This window comes from Arabidopsis thaliana, chromosome 5, assembly GCF_000001735.4.
Source record: "Arabidopsis thaliana chromosome 5, partial sequence".
Taxonomy (NCBI): Eukaryota; Viridiplantae; Streptophyta; class Magnoliopsida; order Brassicales; family Brassicaceae; genus Arabidopsis; species Arabidopsis thaliana.
This window is the reverse complement of record NC_003076.8, coordinates 8,655,810-8,682,855: the sequence shown is the minus strand read 5'-3', so window position 1 is coordinate 8,682,855 and position 27,046 is coordinate 8,655,810. Positions and strand designations below refer to the sequence as shown.

General features: G+C 33.2%; 5 protein-coding genes and 2 long non-coding RNA genes across 8 annotated transcripts; 2 read left to right on the top strand and 5 right to left on the bottom strand.

Annotated features, from left to right (window-relative positions):
* Positions 1-511: 511 nt before the first annotated feature.
* TAF5 (TBP-associated factor 5) lies at positions 512-5,807 on the bottom strand. 2 transcript variants are annotated; one of them, NM_122424.4, is made up of 19 exons: positions 5,564-5,807; positions 5,169-5,250; positions 5,005-5,083; positions 4,791-4,888; positions 4,636-4,692; positions 4,432-4,519; positions 4,229-4,338; positions 3,994-4,101; positions 3,764-3,915; positions 3,471-3,581; positions 3,327-3,396; positions 3,201-3,237; positions 2,897-3,052; positions 2,731-2,807; positions 2,518-2,634; positions 1,835-2,100; positions 1,275-1,370; positions 1,114-1,186; positions 512-854 (listed from the first exon to the last, which is right to left on the bottom strand). In NM_122424.4, the coding sequence occupies exons 1-19, from the start codon at positions 5,737-5,739 to the stop codon at positions 798-800; spliced, it is 2,010 nt and encodes a 669-aa protein (NP_197897.3). In that variant the 5' UTR covers positions 5,740-5,807; the 3' UTR covers positions 512-797. The 2 variants fall into 2 exon arrangements, with proteins under 2 accessions (NP_197897.3, NP_001330252.1); NM_001343910.1 differs by having other exon boundaries at positions 548-1,186; positions 5,564-5,790.
* A 2,299-nt stretch (positions 5,808-8,106) lies between these two features.
* On the bottom strand, positions 8,107-10,540 carry CYP71B13 (cytochrome P450, family 71, subfamily B, polypeptide 13). Its single transcript, NM_122423.3, has 3 exons — positions 10,317-10,540; positions 8,992-9,875; positions 8,107-8,913 (listed from the first exon to the last, which is right to left on the bottom strand). Exons 2-3 carry the CDS (start codon positions 9,865-9,867, stop codon positions 8,299-8,301), a joined length of 1,491 nt encoding a protein of 496 aa, NP_197896.1. The 5' UTR covers positions 9,868-9,875; positions 10,317-10,540; the 3' UTR covers positions 8,107-8,298.
* Positions 10,541-12,618: 2,078 nt separating this feature from the next.
* Positions 12,619-14,624, bottom strand: CYP71B12 (cytochrome P450, family 71, subfamily B, polypeptide 12). The gene is made up of 3 exons (NM_122422.4): positions 14,498-14,624; positions 13,460-14,343; positions 12,619-13,366 (listed from the first exon to the last, which is right to left on the bottom strand). Exons 2-3 carry the CDS (start codon positions 14,333-14,335, stop codon positions 12,752-12,754), a joined length of 1,491 nt encoding a protein of 496 aa, NP_197895.1. The 5' UTR covers positions 14,336-14,343; positions 14,498-14,624; the 3' UTR covers positions 12,619-12,751.
* Positions 14,625-15,595: 971 nt separating this feature from the next.
* On the bottom strand, positions 15,596-16,034 carry AT5G03925. Its single transcript, NR_142717.1, has one exon. It is a non-coding gene; the product is annotated as an other RNA (long non-coding RNA).
* A 2,140-nt stretch (positions 16,035-18,174) lies between these two features.
* On the bottom strand, positions 18,175-20,886 carry CYP71B11 (cytochrome p450, family 71, subfamily B, polypeptide 11). The gene is made up of 3 exons (NM_122421.3): positions 20,618-20,886; positions 19,130-20,013; positions 18,175-19,038 (listed from the first exon to the last, which is right to left on the bottom strand). The coding sequence occupies exons 2-3, from the start codon at positions 20,003-20,005 to the stop codon at positions 18,424-18,426; spliced, it is 1,491 nt and encodes a 496-aa protein (NP_197894.1). The 5' UTR covers positions 20,006-20,013; positions 20,618-20,886; the 3' UTR covers positions 18,175-18,423.
* Positions 20,887-21,640: 754 nt separating this feature from the next.
* AT5G03915 lies at positions 21,641-22,096 on the top strand. The gene has a single exon (NR_142716.1). It is a non-coding gene; the product is annotated as an other RNA (long non-coding RNA).
* Positions 22,097-23,503: 1,407 nt separating this feature from the next.
* CIPK25 (CBL-interacting protein kinase 25) lies at positions 23,504-25,252 on the top strand. The gene has a single exon (NM_122420.2). It carries the CDS (start codon positions 23,650-23,652, stop codon positions 25,114-25,116), a length of 1,467 nt encoding a protein of 488 aa, NP_568466.1. The 5' UTR covers positions 23,504-23,649; the 3' UTR covers positions 25,117-25,252.
* The last annotated feature ends 1,794 nt before the right edge of the window (positions 25,253-27,046 follow it).

Below are 27,046 nucleotides of genomic sequence, written 5' to 3'. Positions count from 1 at the left end.
CGGGAGAGATCTCATATAAGAAGATAACGAGTACCACATTCCCACATATAATTCCAAATGTAGACAATTGTCTAGTCACACAACCAAATCTACTTTTGGTAGATTTTATGTCTCATCCAAAATTTTGATGCAAATGTCTTTCAAAACATGTTTTTTTCTTTCTTTTCTTCTTCAGCTCTCAATTTTATTTTATTTTTGTCGTCAGCTCTCTATTTATTTAAGTACCGTCTCTAGAAATTAGGAGAATTAAATGTTTTCACAAAATAAAAAATATGTTAGTATCTGAAAAGTTTCTAAAAAATATGTTCTCTAAGAAAAAACATAATTCACAACATACCACATAACCACCCACCCTGTCTTAAGAAAGATTTCTCTCGACACACGATGTCTTTTTGGGGAGATTCATTACATGTTTCTATTTTATTAACGTTATAAATTTTGAGAATATTTGGTTGTTGTTCTTTGCCTTATTCATTTCGAGTAGGTTTTGATTCATGATAGAGGTGACATGCTTAAACTAGGGTGTTTATTAGAAGGAAGAATGTGGCTTTGACATGCTTAAAGTAAATCTGCTCCAAGTCGAAGATAAGTGATTCCTGGATTGGGACACATGGCATACATAAGCAGGAGTAGTTGTTCATTAAAAGAATCTTCAACATTTTTGGGATTTAGAAATGAGAAACAAAAGCCACAAGCAAATAATCTTTGGAGATAACTATTCTACACCTGATTTCTTCTGAGATCTACAACAGCTTGTAAGAATGTTAAAGCATCAATATCTGATACCATTGTTTTGATCAGTTTGCGGGTTTAGAGATCGCTCCTGCAGCAAACAACAAATTTCTCCGAGAAAACTGCATCAATGTAAAACATGAGTTTTAGTGTATGCCTCGATCAACGAATCCTAGGTGTTAGAGGAAAGGTTCTATATGATACTGATGGATAAAATCTGTTTGGCACACACCCTGAAACTTTGGTTCTAATCAAGTGTTTGGTCACTCATTATCGGGATGTGTTGATCACAAGCACAACATGATAAACTTAGGGATGAGAGAAATACCACGGTGTTTAGAGAATGGTGGAATTAATTCTAGTAAAGAAAGCATAACTTACCCGGAGAGCGTGAACTGGTGTGGACTTGGTGGGGAAAGTCCTGAGTGAGCGCAATCTGTTCGAGTTTCCATTCCTGATCAATCACAAATGATAAATCGTTTTTAACAAAACAATCTACCATTCAAAGGGAACAACAATACAACTTGAAAGAGCAAACTCACTTTTCCTCGGCCTTTGTCAATTTGGTACTTGAAGTGACGTCCCACAGTTTCACTGTGCAGTCTGCGGATCCAGAAGCCAGAAGAGAGCCCTCCCCGCTGAAACAGGAAAACAGGTTAGTCATAAATTGTAGTAGTTCTATGATTTATCAAAGTGGAGTTTACGGTTCCAATATTCCAAGCAAGTGGATTTTACCAACCAAAACCAGTCATTCCATTAACGACCCAACACATTAGGCCTATACAACATTCCACAACCCATGACAAGAACCCTATGTTAGAGCTAACACAAGAGTGCGTGGATATAGAAAAATCTACCAGTTCAGTAGTAAGTCACTGTAGAATTAATAGAAATAGCCACACCATACCACTCTATATCATAACCCTGAACTACCCTTTAAAAAATGTTGTCCTAGAAGAAATTCCAGAGATGATAAAGCATATCAACCAAAACCAATAGTTGGCTGAAAAAAGGATCATATTACGTTTTCATTGTGTATTACTAACTCAATAAAAGTTGAATGATCAAATAAAGCTATTTTCTTCTTCTCTTGACACCTCACCTGTATGAGAGACTCCAGACACATGAATTATGGCCCATGAGAGGAGTGATGCAGCGAGCAGTTGAGAGGTCCCACATCATTATAGTGCCATCTTCATCACCGGAAGCCATATATCTCCCATCTGGAGACATCGCCAATGATAAAACCATACTCCTGTGCCCAATGAATATCCGGACACATTCTCCAGTTTGCACATCCCAGAGTCTAACCGTCTTATCACTACTACCGGTAGCAATGTAGTTACAATTGGGATGCCACTGTACACACTGAAATCAAATGCATTTGACAAGTACAACGAAAGTCGCATCAATAGGTATCCAAAGAAAAATTGAAGTTACTGATCTGACTTAATGTCAATCCAAATAGTTAAGTAATCCATCGTAACCTTATGACTTTAAGCGTATTGGCTAACAATCTTTGGATCAACTATAAACTGGACGATTCTTAAATTATGAATGTCAGGGTCACGTTAAAATAACAAGTGGGTACTAATCTAAGTCAATAAACAATGTAAAATGTTAGATAAACCATTGTAAACATTGATACGGTGAATTAATGACTTCAATTGCATAATAAAACGTTTTAAGAAATTTATCCATGCATTTAATTAACAACTCAATTGGTCCCTTCGATTTAACCTTTGCAAATTAAACCCAAACAATGAAGATGAGGGAGACACTCACATCAACATCAGATAGATGCCCTGCCATTATCCGAAGAGGTTGTATTCGGTCCATTGACCAAATCCGTGCAGTACGATCATGAGAACAGCTTGCAAAGTAATGACCGAAAGGGCTAAACTGCACCATAAAATGAGTATATAATATATATACATGTCCAGCCACCATAAATTGCAGGTTATGTAAGAAACATGGGTTAAATTGAATTAACTATACCTGGGCATCCCATACAGGGTAATTATGACCCTTGTAGCACACGAGATTAGCATTTAGTTTTGTGCTCCACAGTCGTACTGCACTTATGAATACAGGGTTGGTAACTAAAAAAGTCTGAACTAATGAGCCAGTGTATGGATTTGTAAAGTGATGGACAGATACATACTTGTTGTATCTGCTGAAGAAGATAGAACAAAATCTCCAGGGGGACTGAAAGTGGCTGAGTAAACTGGCCCTGAATGACCCAGTAATAATGTATAACTTCTTCTGCCATTTGGTCCTATGCTTTGATCACTTGAATCATTTTCAGCCTGCAAAGCACCTGGAACCAGACAGCTTAGTGTCTATAACTCTCATGGAAACAAAAACAATCATTATGAGAAATCAACAAAAATGACAAGCGAAACGTATGAGATAAATATCATTCTTAAACGTGGATGTCAATACAATTTTTCAGAGAATTAACATACCACTGCCAGCTTGTCCTATCTTAGCCATGTCCCAGACCTGAACACCATAATTGTCACTTGGCATCATTTAAGAGAGGAAGAAAACAAAAAAAGGGAAATGTATCCAACCATCCGAGAATAACATACCTTTATTGAAGAATCTGAGAACCCACCAGCAACCAGAGATCCATCATGAGATATAGATGAACAGTTTAACCTGGGGGAGAATAAAAGAGTGAGTAACAAGGTTGCAAATAAGTAGTTAAAATTAGGAGGAGAGGTGGACATTACCCGTTATGAGTATTCACAAATGTATAAAAGCTGACTGATGGCATTGCAACACTACTCAACTGCACACGGTTTCTAAGGTCTTCAAGGATGGATTGCTCTACATCTGTGGACCTGACAGAGAAAACAAGGAGATGGAGCAAAATTGATTTATGTTAAAGGAGGTTGAGTCTTTGACAAATACAAAGACTATGTTCATTTCTCCTAAACAATCATGCATCACCCATAGATATCACATGTTCATTCCTTTTTAATCAAATCCCAACACAAAAAATGGGTAAGGGATTCGAAAGTACATTACTGGCAAGGCAAGTTCTGGTTTTACACGCGGCGCCGGTGACACCGTAATGGTCTCCAGACGTGCAACTTTTGCTGTTGCATTACCCGCTTTGTCCTTCTTCAACTTTTTTAAGGAAGAGCCTTGCTTTCCAATTTCAGTGGATCTTTTCTGTACACAGAATCAATTGACGAGTAAAAACGGGATTTCAGTTCAGAAATTATTGACTAAGTTGAAGCTATGTATCACCTTACTATCATCTGCATCCCCGTCTTTACTTTCTCCTTGTCCCTTCTCAGAATCAGACAGCAGACCTCCTGTCTTCTCAAGGCGATCTTCTAGTGAATCTTCAAGCAACTGTAAAAGAAAAATGCATATGTAGCTATTAACTACGCAAATATGTTATCATCCCTGGGATGAGGCATCAACATGTTATAACTCTGGAAAAATAGAAGAGAAAAGAAACTTTAGGGGAAATACGTACTCCCCACTGTATTTCTTTTTGATTAATGTGATTAGCAGTGTCCTGAAAACTCCCGACAATGGTGACAGCTTCTATGTCATCGGATGAGGAAGTAGGCTGTCCCGAGTAGACTGCAACAAATTATCCATGACCAATTGATTCAATTTTCTACTCAAAAAACTGCTACAAGCTATCGCATATATAAGAGAAAGAAACACATTTACCTTGGAAATTGATGTGCTCGTTAATAATACCAAGCATTAAAGTCGATACTGTACTATGTAGATACTGAAGTAACAGCTCATATGAATACTGCAACATTCAGTAAGCATATTAGAGGTCTGCAGTCACGGAATTCAGTTAATCAGACCAGAAACCTCGAAGCAGTTGCCTATTACAGCTACTAGTCAATTTTCACTCAAGTCTACCTGACAAAACTTGATGTTAACCTTGCTTTTTCTAAGAGAACGAGCAAACTCCATCTCCTGATAAGAACCAAGATCATAAGAAAGATAATAACCAAAAAAAAAAAAAAAAAAATCCATTATCAATATTATATGACCATATAAGGTTTATCATAAACCTCTAGATGAGATGGAGAAAGCACGCCTTCAAGCTTCTGAAGATCCCGTAAGTGTACCATCTCATGATCTTTGCGGAAGCTGTTAAAGAAGGCTCTAGCTGGAATACAAGAGACGTATTATTTCCCACAGTAGCATAAGTCACTGTTTCCAAAAATCTTATACCGAAGGTAAAAAAAATACTCAGTACATCTAATTTGCTATATTGACAAGTACCTTCTTGAGTGTGCCCTTTCCCCACCAGATCCATGTAACAATGAATAAACACAGGATACATCACTCGAAGCAATTCATGCTACAAAATTAGAATCATCTCGTCAGTTCAATTAAGCCTGTCTCTACCCAAAACAGCCAAGGGATACACAAAAAAAAATCCCCACCTTATATAAATCCAGAGAATTATACGCCCATGACCTTAGTTTGCTGTAACCTTCACGGTACCGAGTTGGATCATCTTCTTGTCTGCAAACAAAAGAACAGACATTTCATTACCATTAGCTCTCTCTACATAAGCCATACAAAAAAACCTAATTTCTTGCCACTGAGATGTCATCAAAATCTTAAATTTGACAGATAAACTGATAGAAATATTCACATAAACTTCACCCAGAAAGTGAATTATATTCATTTTTAGATTCTCAAAAACGTTGGAGCTTACATAATTTTTCCTTACGGTTTTCAAAATTCACAAAAGACACTAAAACTTTCCCAAAAATTCAAAACACAATTCGCATTAAGAATTGAAACGAGAGAGAGAGATAGGGAGAGAGATTACTGAGAAAAGGAGCGAATGAGCTTCGTGAGCTCAGGATCGTTATGATAATCGACAGAAGTGAAGGAGCTACCATTATTGTTCTGGTGATGATAAGATTCAAGGTCTTTAGCAGCGCTACTGAATCCTTTCTTCTTCAAGTAGCCCACGACGAACTCGTTGATTTGCTCTGGATCCATTGTTGTCTCTCTCTCTCTCTCTCGATTCAATTTCCTCTCCTAGAAACTTGTATCTCGTCGCTGAAACATCTTCAGTTTTTTAGATTCCGTGTCTCTACAAAACTGGGCCTGTTTCAATGGCCTAATTGTGGCCCAAATATAATAATTTCAAAGTTATGATTAAAACCAGGCCCGTCTATGGGGGTGGCAGGTTGGGCAAATGCCCAGATTCAAAATTTACTAAGAGTTTTTGAATTATAAGCCCATGACCTTACTTTGATGTAAAATCTCATAACCATTTTCTTTTTAAATTACTTGCTTTGGATTCTCTATTTCAACTTAAAGATTGGGACAAGATACCAATATTTATTGTTTGAGTAATTAATTCTTACAGAATTATTGAAAATTATCCAAAAAAATGTTATCTTCTCAAAATTTCTAACTTTTATTTAAAAAAAAAAATAACTTTCCAAAACACCCAGTTTAAAAATATTTAAACAATAATTCTTAAATCAAATGTTACAATGGTTAAACTAAACACTTGCAACAATTTATTGTATATAAGACAAGGTCAGTTATTTCCTCCCACAATGGTTAACTCGTTTTCTAAAAATATATTATAAAATTTTGGATATCAAATAATCAAGAAAAATTCTTTCAAATGCCCTTTTCATGATGCCCCTTTTCAACTCTACCCTTTTGTTTTATCCATTTTTATTTATATTCTCTTTAAATTTTTAATTACCATTTTACCCTTATTTGGAAATTGTTTTAGGTTAACAAAATGAAATATTAATATTTTTTCGCCTAAAATATTCTAAAATAAATTTCCCGCCAAAATTTTCCCGCCAAACCTTTTCGAAAAAAATTCCCACCAAAAATTTTTGAAAAACATTTCCCGCCAAATTTTGTTTTCAAAAATATTTTTCCCGTCAATTTTTTTTTTTGGCGGGAAATAGATTTACAAGGAATTTTAAAAGAGTTTTAAAAGATTTACAAGGCAATTTAAAGGGGTTTTATAAGATTTACAAGGGATTTTAAAAGGGTAATTTACAAGGGATTTTAAAAGGTTTTTAAAAGATTTACAAGGGATTTTTAAAAGGGTTTTAAAAGATTTACAAGAGATTTTAAAGGGATTTAAAAGATTTACAAAGGTCTTTTAAAGATTTTTAAAGGGTTTAAAATTGTTTTAAAAGGATTTTAAAATATTTACAAGGGATTTTAAAAGGGTTTTACAATATTTACAAGGGATTTTAAAGGGTTTTAAAATATTTACATAGGATTTGTAAAGATTTTTAAAGGGTTTAAAAGTGTTTTGAAAGATTTACAAGGGATTTTAAAACCTTTTAAAATTACTTGTAAATCTTTTAAAACTCTTTTAAAATCTCTTGTAAATCTTTTAAAACTCTTTTAAAATCTCTTGTAAATTTTTTAAAACTTTTTAAAAATCTCTTGTAAATCTTTTAAAATCCTTTTAAAATCCCTTGTAAATCTATTTGGCGCTAAAAAATATTTACAAGGATTTTTAAAATATTTTTTTTGGCTGAGGAAAAATTTTTTACGAAAAAAAAATTTGGCGGGAAATTTTTTTGTTGGCGGGAATTTTTTTTTTTGGTTGGAAAAAAGTTTGGCGGAAACTTTTTTTTGGCGGGAAAAAAAATATTTTGGCGCCAAAAAATTGGCGGGAAAATTTCAGTTTCCAATTACATGTTTTTATTAGATGAGGGTAATTTGGTCATTTTGTTCAAGGGGAGAGATATTTTTAAAAATGGACAACATGAAAGGGTATTGTTGCAAAAGGGTAGTAAAAAAAGGCTAGTTTTGCAAATCTCCCAATAATCAATACATATAATTTTCAAGAACCAATCAAGTCCTTATATAGTGAAAAACTAGTATTTATTGTTGTTCTATAAAATAGTTTTCTATGTATGGTTTTTAAAATCAGTTGTTGTTTTTTACAGGGGAGTCAAATTCAATCAATCACAAAATTTTATTAATAAGATGTTTTATATCTTATCTCACTGTTACTATTTCAAGGATGTGTTTTGCACGGAACATCTTCATGATAAGCTTATTTTACAATAAATCATACTTTCTTTGTTTCTTAATATTTGTAGTTTAAGGTTTTTGCACATAAATTAAGAAAATATACAAATCTTATTTAATTTATTTCTTTTCTATAAAAACATCATTAATTACAACTAATCTAACCAATAAAAAAATATGATTAATTAAAAACTATAAAATACATTTAATTTTAGCATTGAAAAGTGAAAACAACACGGAAAAAAAATATATCTTCAAACTACACTTAATTAAAAATAGAGAGAGTACTAAAGATGTCCCACAAACGAATAATGCCAACTTTTTCAAGATAAGGTGATATATGTTCGTTTGAATATTCGTGTGTTTGTTATTAAACGCGCATATGTCAAAGGTGAGCTCAAACGCTTGCTAAAGGATCGTGAACACGAGTTCGAATGTGGTGACAATAAGTGTACCGGGATCAGCTCAAGTGATTGTTTATTTAACTTTAAGATATTTCCAAATTATTACATCTTGAACTATAATAATATAAAATCAAGTCCATTGAGTGAGGACCGGGATCAGCTCAAGTGGAACTTTCTTAGGACAGACAAGTCCATATGATTCTTCAAGATCAACATCTTCAACCTCCATTCCTTCTGGAAGCTTCCAATCAAATCGATAAAGAAGATTGATAAGAGTCAAGTGTATCAAGGCCATACCCATTCCAATACCAGGGCATATTCTCCTTCCGCTACCAAACGGCAACAACTCAAAGTTCAACCCTTTATAGTCAATCTGGTTATCCATAAACCTCTCGGGAATGAAAGCTTCTGGATCTTTCCAAACGTTTGGATTCCTATGAATAGCCCATATATTAACATGGATCCATGTTTTCTTTGGAATATTATAACCTCCGATCTTTACATCTTTTGAAGCCTCTCTTGGAGTTAGAAGTGGCACAAGTGGGTTTATCCTTAATGTTTCTTTAACCACCATTTTCAGATACTCGAGTCCTTCTATATCTTCTTCTGTGATATTGTCTTTGTTTTTTATCACTTCTCTCACCTCGGCTTGTGCTTTCTTCATAACTCTTGGGTTTTTAATCAAATGTGTCATCACCCATGTTATTGTGTGGCCAGAAGTGTCTACTCCAGCAAGAAGAATGTCCTGTAATTATCAAAATAAACAAATTACTTAACAAAAGAATAATGTAATGTTATAGATTGGTAGGTTACCATTACTTACTAGAAGAATTCCTTTGGTGTGGTTTCGAGTAAATTGAAACTCTCCAAGTCCAATCTCTCCCCTTTCTACCTTGAGCAGCAAGTCAACTATATCATCTTTACTACCACCATCTTCTAGGTGATGCTTTATACAATGGTCGAAAAATGAATCTGTTCCCTTAAAAACCTTCTCACATTTGTTATGTAACCCCGTGATCCTATCGATTATTCCACCAATAACCGGGAAGTAATCTGATGCTGCAAAACTCCCTAGCACCTCCATGGTTCCATGAATGACTTCCTCATAAGTATTCTCAAGTTTGCTCCCTTCAAGATTGATTCCAAAACCAACTCTACAAATTACACTCCCAGAGAGTTTCACTAACGTTTGGTTCAAGTTAACTATTTCCTCCAACGAAGCGGAATGTTTGATGAACTCGACGAAGGAGGCAACTTCTTCTTCTCTTATATTTCGAAACGATTTTACCCTTTTCGCGGTGTAGAGTTCGACAACCGTCATCTTTCGTACCGCCTTCCAATATTTGCTATAGGGAGCAAACGCAAGATCTTTCAAATTGTATGAAATTCTTGCAGGATATGTCAAAAAAGCTCGCGAACAACAATCTTTGTCAAACGTTTTCAAGACATCCTTCACTGTCTCTGGAGTTGAGGCCACAACAGACGGTACCTTTCCAAGCTTTAGGTACACTAGAGGTCCATATTTTTCAGATAATTTGAACATCGAACGGTGAGGTTTTGATCCCAATTGGTGCAAGTTACCAATTATAGGAAGTCTTGGTGGTCCGGGAGGTAGATTCTTCTTTGTCTTTCTTGTGTTCTTTGCAATGAATATAGATGCAAAGAAGACGAACACAACTATGATATACCACAAACTCATGTTGCTTTCTACACAAAAAGGGATAGTTTATGTAAAGTAAATTAATTTTCAATTTGTTCAGTTTATTTGATGATTAACAAGAGAATATAAATAAATAGCATGATGCTGCCAACTACCCAAAAAAAAACATGTTAAGTGGATGCAAATATATATAGAGCTGCACAAACCAAGATGATCACCAAAGAATCAATTTGCCGTAAGAATTGCAAATTTCGTTATATGATCACGGTAGGCAAAATGCATGCAATATTCGAATAAGTAATAAATAACGCTTATAGCTTTTAACAAATTTTACCTTTTCGTTTTTATTTATTTATTTTAATTTCACCTAGTTTTTGTTTTCCGGGTTTAAGAATTTTTTTTGTATTAAATTCCGGGTTCAAAATCTACAATATTGCAACATCTAATACACATATATATACACAAATAAATATAAAATTGAAGATTACCTTAATTCATATACTTTGTGCCGCAGATTTTAGAAAGAGGGAGACGGAGAGGGAGAGATGACACTGTGTGACAATCGCACATTTATATAAGCGTCCACTAGAAAACATCACATTTTGAGCTCCTTATTTTGGTAATATATTTTATATATTAAGTATACCTAAAGTTAGAAATAATTGTTGTTAGTAAAAATATTTATCTCATTTCATAAATATTATTATTAAATTTATAAGGGTTTTTATACATATTCTAATTATATACTGACTTATTGGCAACTACATAAAAGGTATATAGCTACAAATCATAGGTCTCCCAATGAAAGAAGTTTTCACACCCACCAACTCTATAGTACAACTTTGGTTTGCAATACCACAACTCCACAAGTTTTATTCAACGTTTAGTTTTAGGAAAAAATCCATTTAAAAATCTTCAAACGAATATTTACTTATACTTTAAACCTTCAAGGTTTTGAACTCTTACAAAACACTTTAACAAAATGATAATTTTGTTATTTTGAATCTTCAAAATGGCTTTCGTACTCGTTGTCCCATAAATATTTACAAAGAAATTTAATCTATCCACATATATATATTTTTTGCGTTCTAAATACTAATGTTGCTTTTAATAATTATTTTTTTAGTAGATGAGAAACCAGAAGCTAAATCCAAACTTTAATGGTATAAAGAAGTAATCTTGAAGCAAGAATCAGGTGACACGACAAACCTGATAGAGATATTCATATCCGTGACAGTGTATTAAAAGGAATTCGATCGAGGATTGATTAGCAGCGCCGGCGACGTATCTAGGTCTGATTCTTAGCAACGATTTTGGTATTATTATATGTATTATAAGTATAGTTAGATTTTAACCCGCGGTATACCGCAAAACGTTTTATTTTTTGAAGTTACTATATATAAAAGTTAACAAATTATATATATTTATAAAATATATATATTTTATAGTTTACCATTTTTATTAAATAATGTCTCGCCAAACACATCTTACAAAAAAAAATCATTTATTTTATTAATGTTGATCTTATTTATGATATAATTCAAAATTATTGTAAAATATTTATATATATATATGCATGTTATTTATACAAAAAAAAAATTGTAGGAAAATTCGTAAAATATTTTGTAAAAAAATCATAAATTTTTTTTACCATTTTTCTATCAAAATATTCATAAAAAGGTTGTAGGTATATGGTTTTTTTTTCGTACCAAAATTTTCATAGGAAAATTGGTAAAAATTTACTATGTTTTCTTGCAGTATATCATGTCTTTGAAACATAATTATTTCTTCGGATTCCTACCTGTATCCAACTCAACGATTCCATTTCTCATGCTGTCTCAAATTATTTTATTTTGTCCTGCTTGGGTATTCAATATTCTTAGGATTTTCTAAAAAACCACTAAAAATGTTTTTCAAAAATACCATAAACACCAAAATTGATGTTCAATGGTAAAATTTCAATTTGAAGTTTAGAATATAGTTTTTATGGGATATGGTTGCTTAAGATTTAGGGTTTAGTTTTGATTTTTGAAGGTATTGTTTAGTTTTAGTTTTGTTACTTTTGGAAATAATATATTTTAGTGGTGTTTTTTGGAAAATTAAACTAATAATTTATTATATACAAATTGCCCTTTTATAATGTACGTCTTACGTCAAACACATATGTAATAATCTTCATAAGATGACTGATCAAATTGACCGGTGTGGCGGTGTCCAAAAGAAATGAACCACCACATATTTTCCTGGTCGGCAATTATATTTATATTGAAATCCTAGTATTTATTGTCTGTTTGATAAAATATATTTTACGTGAATTCTTTTAAAAGAGAGTTTTCACGGGTCTTTTATCAATCCTTGTTTGTTACAGGGGAATCTCTATCACTCAACCACAAAATTATAGTAATAGTTTTTGGAGTCTTATCAATCCTTGTTTATTCAAAGGATGGTTGGATAGAATTCCTTCACGATAAGTTTACTTTGCAATAAAGCATAATATATTTGTCCACACAAACGAATTAATAATGCCAATTTTTTCAATATGAGGTATATGTTTATTTGAATATGAGAGGTAATGCCAAAATTTCCAGCAAGCATATCAATAGCTGGGGTCCAATGTTTACGAAACGATTGTGAGTAGGGATTTAAATAGTGACAACTGAAAGGGCAATGCAGAAAAAACTGATCAACATTATAAGTGGAATGAACAAAATATGTGGAACGAATGATTGATAAGAGTCTCTTTTGTGTAATTAAATCTCTAAATTTGTTAGACTAACTTTAGCAATGGTTATTAAAAGTTAAGGTTACGTTACCAAATAAAATGAGCATTATTCATCAAATAATTTCTTTATTCATATATAATAATGATAAGAACTTTAAGATACTTCCTAAGGGTTACATTTTGAAATATGAAAAAATAACATCAAGTCCATTGGGTAAGGACCGGGATAAGCTGAAGTGGGATTTTCTTAGGACAAACAAGTCCATATGATTCTTCAAGATCAACATCTGCTACCTTCATTCCTTCTGGAAGCTTCCAATCGAATCGATAAAGAAGATTGATAAGAGTCAAGTGAACCAAGGCCATACCCATTCCAATACCAGGGCATATTCTCCTTCCGCTACCAAACGGCAACAACTCAAAGTTCAACCCTTTATAGTCAATCTGGCTATCCATAAACCTCTCGGGAATGAAAGCTTCTGGATCTTTCCAAACGTTTGGATTCCTATGAATAGCCCATATATTAACATGGATCCATGTTTTCTTTGGAATATTATAACCTCCGATCTTTACATCTTTTGAAGCCTCTCTTGGAATTAGAAGTGGCACAAGTGGGTTTATCCTAAACGTTTCTTTAATTACCATTTTCAGATATTGGAGTCGTTCTATATCTTCTTCTATGATATCATCTTTGTGTTTTATCACTTCTCTCACCTCGGCCTGCGCTTTCTTCAAAACTCTTGGGTTTGAAATCAAATATGTCATCACCCATGTCATAACTTGTGCAGAAGTGTCTATTCCAGCGTTGAGAATATTCTGTAATAATCAAAGTCAGTATGTATTTTTAAAATTAATGCAACATGTGAAGAATGAAAGTATGTTACAAATTGAGAGGTTCACATTACTTACGGCAAGAATTCCTTTGGTGTGGTCGCGAGTAAGTTGAAACTCCCCAAGTGTAGTCTCTCCCCTTTCCATCTTGAGAAGCAAGTCAATTATATCATCTTTAATAATCTCATCTTCTAGGTGATGCTTTATAGATTGATCAAAAAATGCATCCATTGCCTTGAAAAGCTTCTCACATTTGCTATGTAACCCTGTGATCCTATCGATGATTCTACCAACAACCGGAAAGTAATCTGCTGCTGCAAAACTCCCCACCAACTCCACAGTTCCTTGAATGACTTCCTCATAAGTATTCTCAAGTTTACTTCCTTGAAGATTGATACCAAATGCAACTCTACAAATCACACTTCCTGATAGTTTCATTAACTTCTTGTTCAAGTTAACTGGTTTCTCCAATGAAGCAGCTTGTTTGATGAAATCAACGAGGGCTGCAACTTCTTCTTTTCTTGTATGTTGAAATGATTGCACCCTTTTTGCGGTGTAGAGTTCAACAACTGTCATCTTTCGTACCTCCCTCCAATATTTGCTATAAGGAGAAAAGCATAGATCTTTTAAATTGTACGTAACTCTTGCGGGATAGGTCATATTTGGTCGCGAACAACATTCTACGTCAAATGTTTTTAAGACTTCCTTCACTGTCTCTGGTGTAGATGCCACCACAGTAGACACGCTTCCAAACTTTAGGGACATTAGAGGTCCATATGTTTCGGATAATTTGAACATCGAACGATGAGGTTTTGATCCTAGTTGGTGCAAGTTTCCAATTATAGGAAGTCTTGGGGGTCCGGGTGGTAGATTCTTCTTTGTCTTTCTAATGATCCTTACAATGATCATAGATGAAAAGAAGACGAATGCAACAATGATATACCACAAACTCATTTTGCTACCTACACAGAAAAAAAAGAGTACAATTTTGAATTTGATCACTTACTTTGATTCTTAGTTTAAGAACACATATAGTTAAAATTAAAGTATTCGAGAATTTAAAGAGTTTCTTCTACAATATTGCAACATCATAGAAGCCGAGATCCGTAGGATTACCTTCAATTCTTATGCTCTGTCCTGATGAATTAGAGAGGGAGAGATGGATAAGATAGTGATGACCAAAGAAAATTAGATGGATAAGATAGAGATTGTTTTGTGGCTTTGTGTTGTGGCTTTGTGTTGTGACGATTTCATATTTAATTATTTATAGAGCATTTGGCGCTGTGGTGACGTTTCAATTACATAAGCGTGCAGTTGAAAATATTAGACCATTCTCATTCTAACAACTTTTCAGATGTTTTCACATAAAATAATATTAAAAGTAAAGACATTTCAAAAATAGATGTCTCAAATAGTTCTAGAAAAACATAATTTTCATTTTAAAGACATCTATATTTCTTTCTTTTGCTTTTTTATTCTTTGATATTTAAAAATAATCATCAATAGACACTGAAAAAAATAACTAATGTGGATGCTCACATTTGAACTCTACTTTTAGGGTTATATATTCAAGTTTTTTTTTTCAAGTTTGTAGAGCAAATGAAATTTAAAATTGGACGATAGTTATTAATATAAGTATAATTCCAAATGGCAGATAATTTGTATATTAATTGGATAATCTAAAAATTATGCAAATGGAAAATCCAAAAAAAAAGAGTTTTTTCCGAGTCTTCTTTATCAATCGATCAAAAAAAGCAAACACATTGATGTGGTGGCATGGATTTATTAAAAGTCAATGAATAAAATTTACTAAAATACTAAAAGAAATTATTTAATGATTATAAGTTTGTAATATTTTGAGAAATGCCTTTTCACGGTACTTTTTTCAAAAACGTCTTTTACCATAAAATATTTATAAAAATATCTTTTTCAAAAATGCTCCTTGATGTATATGCGGGCTTATGGAGGTTTGGACCCCTAGTCATCTTTATGGTAACTTTTAAAACCTTTTAAAACCAAAAAAAAACTTATTAAAAAAGAAATCTTTAAAAAACCTTATAAAAGAGGTATAATAAAAAAAAAGACCATTAACCATAAAAGTTGAAACTCTCCCAGACGCTATTCTCGAAACACTTCAAAAACTTCTGTCTTTCGACGCTGGTGTAGCTATGGCTCGTCGGCGTCGGACGTTGTCTTCTTTTTGATTCTCTGCTCATCTCCCGAAGAATCCAAACGCGTTTTGTCCCGAAATTTTCAAGTTTGTATCCCGTCTTTCCGCCTCTCATCATTTTCCATCTCGTTGTTGCATCTCGTCGAGTGCAGATCTGGTGGCATCTCTTTTCTGAAGATCTTTGGCCCACCGGCCCGACATGCTCCACCTCCTATTGGAAGAACCAGCGGCTACTTCGTTGTTGAATCTGTTCTCCTCTCCTTCCCCAGCCACGAGAATCGACTCTTATGTGTGAAGCTGATGGTTGTTGTCTCCTCGTCTCCTCTTTCTAGTGATCTTTGCCCTCTCTTAATCTTTGTGGTCGATGACCTTGTCACCTCCGTCAACTGTCGCCGCCTCTTGTTCTTGGCCTCGCTTGGATTAGGTCAAATCCTCACTTCACATTTTTGGAAGAAGACTTTAAATTGGGCTTGTCCCATCTTGGGAACTTCTAGATTTCGTAAAGGCTCGTTAAGATTATTGGGTTGTACGCATATTATTTTGGTCTGCCTTAATATTGTGCAACGCTCATCATCTGCCTTCATCGTCTTGGGATACATTTGTCTCTCCCTTTGCCAACCTTTTGCCTTTTCCCGTTTCATCTCTCAACAGTTCACCGAATACTTTTCCGGGTTCCCTCTGCTTACGCCGGATACTTCTCCTGTAGGCCCATTTCACTCCCGATTCAGTACCACATTTTTTGATTTGGATCTCACCCATCGTCAGCGAAGCTTGTTTACCGAATACTTCTCCGACGTCTCTATGTCTGCGTCTAAGGCAAATCCACGTTGTTTCCAACCTAGAACCACGTTTGATGGTTTGAATTTCGTTTTAATGTCACTAGTTACGGTGACTATTTTCTTACCAGTCGAGGTTTTTGTGTTGTTTACGATTTCTCTCATGGGCATGCTTGTGTTAGTTAGTTTCGAAACGTCTCATGGTCTCCTATCAAACTTACTTCAGCTAGTGTCTCTATGTTTGAGTTATGTTTGGTCAACTTTTCAATTTTCAAACTTGTTATTCGGGTTTGTTATTCGGGTTTGTCCGATGAAAACTAATCTTCATGTATCTTTTTAATTTTAATATAAGAATTTGGTGAAAAAAAAAAAAAAAGTAGACAACATTTAAGGTATGTAAAAAAAAAGGAACCGAAACCCTTTCATGTCTCATCATCATTCAATCGTGCAGGTCTCATGTTCTCATATTTCTCATAATCTCGTTTAAGCTCTGATTCTTACTTTGATCTCTTGTTCAGTCTTTCCACTATTACTGCAGTTTAGTATTTAAATAAAAGTACAATTTTGAAGTTAACAAATCTCTTTCACAGGGTTTTGTATTTAAATAAAACTACTATTACTAGATCTCGTACTAACAAATTATTGGCGTTATTTTAACAATAGGTGAGAGTCCGTGAGATCTATTGGCGTCTCTACTCCTCTTTCCTCCTCTTCTTCTGATTGTTTTTTTTGGTTAGCTTTGGAGATTGGAGACGCAAGACGTTTTGTTATTATTCTTACACATTTTATGTTGTGAGATAGTGATGGAACAATAATGCAGGTAACAAATCTTTTTCACAATTCACAGGGTTTTCTTAGTGTTGTCTTCTTCATCACTAGCCGTGTAGGGGTATCTAACTTTGATACCAAAATTCTCCTTAGCAGTTTATAAAACCACACTCAATCGAAAAGCCTTTTGTTAACAATCATTAGAATATCTTTGAAATTCACTGAAAAGCAGACCAATTCTAAAATCCACCAAAATAATCAAATACACTCCTTGAATGATTTAGAAATGAAAAAATAATATCCAAAACAACATGAATTTTCAAATTTAAAACAATAAAAACAATTGCTTTTGACATGGCATTTTAAATTTTATGTTTGTTTCGTTCCAAATATGAAAGTTTATGTTTTTTCAACATTTTTTTTATTTAGAAACACTAACTAATTATAAATAAAAAACTTCATAAACTTAAAGTTTGAAATGTTTTTCTATTAGTATCTTTTAAGCTATTCTTTTTATGATATTTTATGAATAAGATATTTCTATAAATATATTGGATTTGTGTAAGTTTTTTTTTAATGTTTTTTACTGGCCATTGTAGAATAACTCCAGGTATGTTTTGTAAATATTTTACTTATTCATGTAGTTAAACTCAAAAAGAAAATATATTTATGTAGTATTTCCTTAGTTTATACATATATATATATATATATATATATATATATATATATATATATAAGTTCCTGAATATGCAAATATACTCTACAACTACAAGTGGATTCAAAGTTCTCTGAAGTTTAGTCATCAACCATTGTTGTGTCTCGTGCATATTATATTGCTCATTTGTAAATCGACAATTGATGATTATCAAGATATCATACAGTAGCTAGAGTGTAAACGACATCTGGGAATGTACTTGTTTTTGCACGAAACAGTAAAATGAAGTAGTGGCTTCTATATCGGCAGTTTTGAAAATCTCCCAATGCTACATTGCATAATCGAACTATGATAATGCCTCTCCTCAATCCAAAAAAAACATAAGATACGTACATCATGCTAAATGTAAAGACACATAACACTTCAAAAAACCGTTTTACATTACTTCTTTCAGCTATTTTTTAATGTTCATTTCATATGGTAGCATTGTAGTTAACTTTCTCAACATAAGTCTTTAATAATCTAATGTCTACACATAATTCCATAAATATGAAATTTAGAAAAACGAATATTAAAAACAAACGCAACATAGCGTGGATACTCATCTAGTGATAAGGATAAGAACTTTAGGATACTTCTTAAGGGTTACATTTAGAACTATGAAAATATAAAATCAACTCCATTGGGTAAGGACCGGGATAAGCTGAAGTGGAACTTTCTTAGGACAGACAAGTCCATATGATTCTTCAAGATCAACATCTTCTACCTCCATTCCTTCCGGAAGCTTCCAATCAAATCGGTAAAGAAGATTGATAAGAGTCAAGTGTACCAAAGCCATACCCATCCCTATACCAGGGCACATTCTCCTTCCGCTACCAAACGGCAAAAACTCAAAGTTCAAACCCTTATAATCAATCTGGTTATCCATAAACCTCTCGGGGATGAAAGCTTCTGGATCTTTCCAAACGTTTGGATTCCTATGAATAGCCCATATGTTGACATGGATCCATGTTTTCTTTGGAATGTCATAACCTCCAATCTTTACATCTTTTGAAGCCTCTCTTGGAATTAGAAGTGGAACGAGCGGTAATACCCTAAACGTTTCTTTAACTACCATTTTCAGATATTCGAGTCGTTCTATATCTTCCTCAATGATATCGTCTTTGTTTTTTATAACTTCTCTCACCTCGGCTTGCGCTTTCTTCATAACTCTTGGGTTTGAAATCAAATATGTCATCACCCATGTCATAACTTGTGCAGAAGTGTCTATTCCAGCGTTAAGAATATTCTGTAATAATCAAAGAGTACATATTTTTAAAATTTATGCAACATGTGAAGAATGAAAGTATATTACAAAGTGAGAGGTTCATATTACTTACGAAAAGAATTCCTTTGGTGTTGTCTCGAGTAAGTTGAAACTCCCCAAGTTCAATCTCTCCCCTTTCCATCTTGAGGAGCAAGTCAATGATATCATCCTTAATACTCTCATCTTCTAGATGATGCTTTATAGATTGATCAAAAAATGCATCCATTGCCTTGAAAATCTTCTCACATTTGCTATGTAACCCTGTGATCCTATCGATGATTCTACCAATGATCGGGAAGTAATCTGCTGCTGCAAAACTCCCCACCACCTCCATGGTTCCTTGAATAACTTCCTCATAAAGATTCTCAAGTTTACTTCCTTTAAGATTGATACCAAATACAACTCTACAAATCACACTTCCTGATAGTTTCATTAACTTCGTGTTCAAGTTAACCGGTTTCTCCAATGACGCAGCTTGTGTGATGAAATCAACGAGTGATGCAACTTCTTCTTTTCTTGTATGTTGAAATGATTGTACCCTTTTTGCAGTGTAGAGTTCAACAACTGTCATCTTTCGTACCTCCCTCCAATATTTGGTGTAGGGACAAAAGCCAATATCTTTTAAATTGTATGTAAGTCTTGCAGGATAAGTCATATAAGGCCGCGAACAACATTCTGCGTCAAATGTTTTTAAAACTTCCTTTACTGTCTCTGGTGTAGAAGCCACAACAGTAGACACACTTCCAAACCTTAGAGCCATTAGAGGTCCATATTTTTCGGATAATTTGAACATTGAACTATGAGGTTTAGATCCCAATTGGTGCAAGTTTCCAATAATAGGAAGTCTTGGGGGTCCGGGAGGTAGATTCTTCTTTGTCTTTCTAGTGTTCCTTACAATGATTATAGTTGAAAAGAAGACGAATGCAACAATGATATACCACAAACTCATTTTGCTTCCTACACAAAAGGATAAGTTTATACAAAGCAAATTAGTTTATGGTTGAAAAGAAGACGAATGCAACAATTTATATTTTACAATCCTAAAAGAAATACTATAAGTTTATAACTAGCAAGCTTAGTGGATCATTTAACCCCAAAAAAAAAGTGTGGTGTTCATTAGTTATGAGTGTGACAATAAATTCTGATGTTAAAATGTTTGTTCCAGTAATTTTGACTTTAAAAAGGAAAAAAACTACTAAACCAAACACATGGGCCACGAGAAATTTTAGAAGATTTTTTAGGGCTATGAATGTGTTAAGTTTGATTCAAGAAAATTGGATTTTAAAGACTCAACAAAAATATATTATCTAAAGTCTTAAAAGTTTTTGTAATCAATCACCAATAGATGAAAAATATAGAACCCCATAAAATAAAACCACCAAAGCATCATCACTCTGTCGTTTTTGGCAAAACAAAAAAAATCATCACTCTGTCGTAATGAAGAATCCTAAATTTCTTTTCACGGTCAAGAGACATGCAACATTCGAACAAGTAAAGAACACTTTGTGTTTAAAAAATAATAATTGAGAATATGTAATATTTGATATTTCTGTAGGATTACCTTCAAGTCTTATGCTTTGTGTCCGAAGAATTAGAGAGAGGGAGCGATAGATAGAGGGGAGAGATGGAGATATGGATTTTTAGATATTACACTTTGTGTTTGTGGGACTTTTTTTTTTCTTTTTTTGTTGTTGATAACTTCTTTCTTTTTGGACTTTGTTGTGTGGGATATATAATTGTGACGATTTCTTCTTTTTTTGAGCAATAATTGTGACGATTTCATATTTAATTATTTATACATCATTTCACGACATTTCAATTACATAAGCTTCAAGGATGTGGTGGCATGGAAGTCTTTCATTATAAGTTTATTTAATTAAGCATATTATTCTTGTCCACACAAAAGAATATAATGCCACAATTTTCAAGATAAGGTGATATGTTATTTTGATATTTGTGTGTTTATAATTAAACGAGTATCAAAAGTCTGGGTCAAACGCTTGCGAAAAGGATTGTGGATTTGACTCGTGGCAGCAAATCTACGGTGTGTGATAAACAATCAACAATATAAATGTGGTTAGTGTGAAACTTGATGCTTTAGATATTATATTTGTTCCAAATATATTATATTATATTATCACTATAAATATTTTTGATTTAGTTTTATTATAAATTATTATGAACAATCAACAATATAAATGTTGTTAGTGTTGAACTTTCGATTTTAGATCTACTTATTAGGTTTTTCTACAAATTTTCCACCAAAATCTAAAATTTAGAAAAAAATTGAAGAGTGTATATATGTTTTCATGTTATTTAATCGATGATTTTTAAATGTGTTTTTCTTTGTCATGTAATATACACGAGTTCGAATTCGGATAGTAACACATCCGTGACAGTAGCCCAAATTAAATCACTAATCATCTTTTTTTGTTAAAGCCTTGAAGGACTTCCAAATCATCAATAATATCTTCTCAAATGTGTAATTAGTGAACTTGAAACTTTTGAAAAATAATTTGAAATATCTCGTTATACGATTAATTATATGAAAATTCATAGAAAATGTGATGCTAATAGGAATATAGCAATTTGGGGGAAAAATCTAATGAAAAAGGATTTTATGAAACTTCATATATTATTACTATTTTTTGTTAAACATGAAATTTGGAGTGACTTCAAACAAATTAAAAATATGAAATCTCCCATATATACAACATCAACGTAAAAAAACAAAAAAAAAGCCTCATTCATGCCTCGTTATCGTCGGATTCTATCGTATTGATCTCTTCATGGTAGTCTCCATTATTCATCTTGACCATTCGTTGTTCTCATGTCTCTCTTAATCTCCGGTTAAGCTCTGATTCTCACTTTGATCTCTTGTTCGATCTTTCTACTATTATTATTGCATTTACTATTTAAAATTTTATATCCTAGTAGTTGGATCTCTAATCTCTTATTAACAAATTATTGACGTAGATGACAAAAAAATAAAAAAAATCATTGACGTTAATCTTACACATTATGTTCTGTGAGGTAGTAGAACAATTTTGGAGGTAACACTTTTCTTTCACAGTTGTTGTCTTCGTCAAAACTATGGGCCTAGAGGTATCTAACTTTTGATACGAAAATTCTCCTTAGCAGCATTTTAAAAAAATCATAAGAGCCCACTGAATCTCAAGCCTTTTTATAATCATTAGAATATATTTGATATTTATTAAAAGCCCACTAATTTTAAAATCCACCAAAATAATCAAAATCCTTAATCCAATAGACCCTTAAATAGTTAAATTATTTAGAAACTCTAACAAATTCTTTTATTTAACAACCTTCCTAAGCTTAAAGTTTGTAATTGTTTTGTATTTTTCCCAAAGTTTTAGTATCTTGATATTTTAAGATCGTTCTATAAATAGATTTGATTTTGTAAGTTGTTTATATTGTTACTAGGCCTTTGTATAAATACCAAATACTTTGATTATTTTTTTACTGATTTCATGTCAAACAAAATTCCAAACAACTTAAAGGAAAAAGCTTACTCGATTGGAATAAAAATTGTACGTTTAACAAAATGATATTAGTGAAATAAATAAACCAGCTCAACATTTAAGGATTTCTACGTGTATATACAGTAATCGTGTTTAGTATTAATTAGCTATAGTTTAGCCTCAAAAAACAAAGATCCAAAACAACATGACGAAATTGACTTCCACATCGTGTCCTTTCTCGTCGACATAAAAACTTTAATATATAGATGCATGTATAAGTATACTCACTATTTGTGTCATTAGTATTTTCTTTTTTGATACTTGGAGCTAATGACAAAAATTCCGCTAGAAATATCTTCTCCAACGATAGCTACAAACAAATACTACCATTGCGTCATCATCACTTATTTATATTCGATATTTCAGTCAACAACACTAATCTCTTTCACCAAAATCTTTGGACTATTATTACAAATGAATTAAAAACTTGGACCCTTAATAACATATTTGTTTCATTAAATCTATACAACTCTTATTAAAAATGATATTTTCTTAAATCAAAAATTAATCAAAATTAAGGTAGGCTCTAGAGGATTGCATCATTTGCCCACCCACATTAGCCTGCCATTATTATTGGACGGTAACAAATTTCCTTACACCAATAAATGGTAAGTTACAATTATTATTAACATTTCTATATAAAATAGTTTGGTTATTTACATTAATTTTTATTTAATACTATAAACTTAAAAATTCAATGCTGAAAAGTGTAACGGAAAGAGGGACATTAAATATATGTTAATATAATAAGTATATTTACTATTTAAAAAAGACTTATGTAAATACATATTGTATAGAGAGAAAAATAACCCATAGTATAAAAACTTGCATCTCTAAAACCGCAGCATTGATAATAAGAGTCTCTTTCTTCTTAAGTATCTCTTAATTAACCCACATAATATATTTACAAGTGGCCGCCTCATACATCCCCTCTCAAGTCCTTTGCTTCATTTCTTATAAAACTAAACCACCTTCTTCTTCATCATTCATCACCAATCTATCTCATATTCCATATACTGAATATGGACTCATTCTACTTCTGTATATACACATGGGATCCAAACTTAAACTTTACCCTCTCTTAAATCACTCATCCGTTTTTCACCCAGACAGTCGTTACCAATCGGCCCCTACAATGGAGGAAGAGCAACAACAACTTCGTGTTCTCTTCGCGAAATACGAGATGGGAAGGTTACTAGGCAAAGGAACATTCGGAAAAGTTTATTACGGCAAAGAGATAACAACCGGAGAAAGCGTTGCAATCAAAATCATCAACAAAGATCAAGTCAAACGTGAAGGTATGATGGAACAAATCAAACGAGAGATCTCAATCATGAGACTTGTTCGTCATCCAAACATCGTTGAGTTAAAAGAAGTCATGGCTACAAAAACAAAGATCTTCTTTATCATGGAATACGTTAAAGGCGGTGAACTTTTCTCCAAGATCGTTAAAGGAAAGCTTAAAGAAGACTCTGCTCGTAAGTATTTCCAACAATTAATCTCAGCCGTTGATTTTTGTCATAGTAGAGGCGTTTCTCACCGAGATCTAAAACCGGAGAATCTCTTAGTTGACGAGAACGGAGATCTTAAGGTTTCAGATTTTGGTCTCTCTGCTTTACCGGAACAGATTTTACAAGACGGTTTGCTTCATACTCAGTGTGGAACTCCGGCGTATGTTGCACCGGAGGTTTTGAGGAAGAAAGGTTACGACGGAGCTAAAGGTGATATTTGGTCGTGTGGTATTATCTTGTACGTGCTTCTCGCTGGATTCTTACCGTTTCAAGATGAGAACCTAATGAAAATGTATCGGAAGATCTTCAAATCGGAGTTTGAGTATCCGCCGTGGTTTTCACCGGAGTCCAAGAGGTTGATTTCAAAGCTTTTAGTTGTTGATCCTAACAAACGGATCTCGATACCGGCGATTATGCGAACACCGTGGTTTCGTAAAAACATCAACTCTCCGATCGAGTTCAAGATCGATGAGCTCGAGATCCAAAACGTAGAAGACGAAACACCAACAACAACAGCAACAACAGCAACAACAACAACAACACCGGTCTCGCCGAAGTTCTTTAACGCGTTTGAATTCATCTCTTCTATGTCATCAGGATTTGATCTATCAAGTTTGTTCGAGAGTAAGAGGAAGCTGAGATCTATGTTTACGTCACGGTGGTCGGCGTCGGAGATAATGGGGAAGCTTGAAGGGATAGGGAAAGAGATGAATATGAAGGTGAAGAGGACTAAAGACTTTAAGGTGAAGTTGTTTGGGAAAACGGAAGGGAGGAAAGGACAGATCGCGGTGACTGCTGAGGTTTTCGAGGTTGCGCCGGAAGTCGCCGTCGTTGAGTTGTGTAAGTCGGCGGGAGATACTTTGGAGTATAATAGGTTGTATGAAGAACATGTCCGGCCAGCGTTGGAGGAGATAGTGTGGTCGTGGCACGGTGATAATCATAATAATAATATTGTTAAGAGTAATGGTAATTATGTTAGTGATGAAAATTCTGGTAGTGACTGCTAAGAGAATGTAATGATAGTTATGTAAATTAAACTGTGTATTTTTGTTAATCAGTTGTTAGATTCAAGGAAGTTTTTGTATATTGTGTATATAGAAGTTGAGGTTTATTTTATTCTCTTTGAGCAACTTATTTTAATCATTTAGATTATTTACTAAAAGTAGATATAGTTTCGCCTTATGCGCCATGATGATGAATTTGTTAGAATCCGACTTATGGCCATATCTCGTTGATGTTAGGAAAACGGTAGATTCTTGGATCGAACTGATAAAAACGGTTTATGAGATCAGTGTATTATGTCGTATTCGAAAAAGTTTTAAAAGATGTTAATCACTTTTTACATGAGTATTGTAGGTGTTTTAGTTCCGGGAGCCCTGGAGCCATCATCCCTTTTACTAAACATGCTCAAGTATGTAGGATGATACTTTATGTTTCGCTGATCAACCATTAATTATAATCGCTTAAAAACATATTTCGATGCCAACCATTCTTTTTTCGACAACTATACCGGGTTACATGGACTATTTCACTAGAACAAAAATTGTTAATTTTATATTATATCCGCCTAAAAAGTAATATAATGGATCGTCTATAGTTTTACGGACGATCCAAACCAATTATCCAACAAGTATATCTACAAATTAGGATAAGATATTTTCTATAAATACCATTTTATCACATCTAGTAGAAATAATGGAGTAATAGAAGTTTGCTAATAGATATTCGCTAATGAAAATTGTCATCTTTGTACTCATATCTCACATCCATACCACAGTCCACGTATAAATAAACAGTACAAAACCTTACACTATCTCTTCTATCTTCCGAATATACCAATTATCTCTCTAGGAATTGGAACATGTATTAACGTTAATAACAAGAACTACTTAGAAACAAATTTTCTCTTAAGAAATTATTAATATAGGATGGTCGCAAATAAACTATCTTGGAAGATAATTTGTCAGGTTTAGCAAGAGATTAGTGACATATAACTGTTTGACAAGTGGACACGGTAACGTTGCTTGCGTGATAAAAGAAAAAGTAACGGACAAAACTTGTAACATAATTGGAGCTTTGAGAAGAACAGGGCACGTGTTCGTGTCGTATAGACTCCGAAACGATCAACCTTTTCTCGATTTCCAAAGGCACAAAATAATTTAAAGAGTAAAATGATTACTAAGGACTAAGACAGGACAAAATTGTTAATTAAAGTTCTAAAACCGCATTATTCTAAATAATTACAGGAAGAAACATTCTGAAACTTCGACGAGTCATTGCATTCTGATTTTTCCAAAAGCGTAGTTTTAGTTGTCGTTGTATATTAATGTTGCGTAATGCAAACATTCAGGAAACGTGAGATATGTATTACCTTTAACAAAAAGTATTTTGTTCAATATTAGTCATTGATATTTTCCGTAGAGATATTTTTATATACTTTGTTTTCATTTTCTTCCAACAGCTCGATTATTCAAAAGGATTATAATTTGGAAAAAATATTCAAATTACCACAAAAGTAAAATAATTAAAAGTCTATATTATAATATCAAAAATTTAACAGCCGACCATTTGAAATTGTAAACTAATATACCGCTAAAAATGTTTTTTTGTTTGTTTTGTTTTGCCTTCAGCGATACAAACAACTTGTAATAGCACGGATAAACATAAAATAATTATATTTTGTGTAGTAAAATTCTACTAAAAACAGAAATTTGTACTTAAAGAACATAGAATTCCATATTTGACGTAAGGTTTCATATATCGTATGTTAAGTATAAAATTACAAAAGCGTTAATAATATCTTCCTTTTTTTTTTGTTGGCCAAAAAGCGTTAATGATATCTAAGGTAAAAAAAAGTGGGAACTAAATATCTCTTACGCGAACTGATAAATGTACAAACCAAACATCAAATCTTGATACCAGTTTAAAATTATTGAT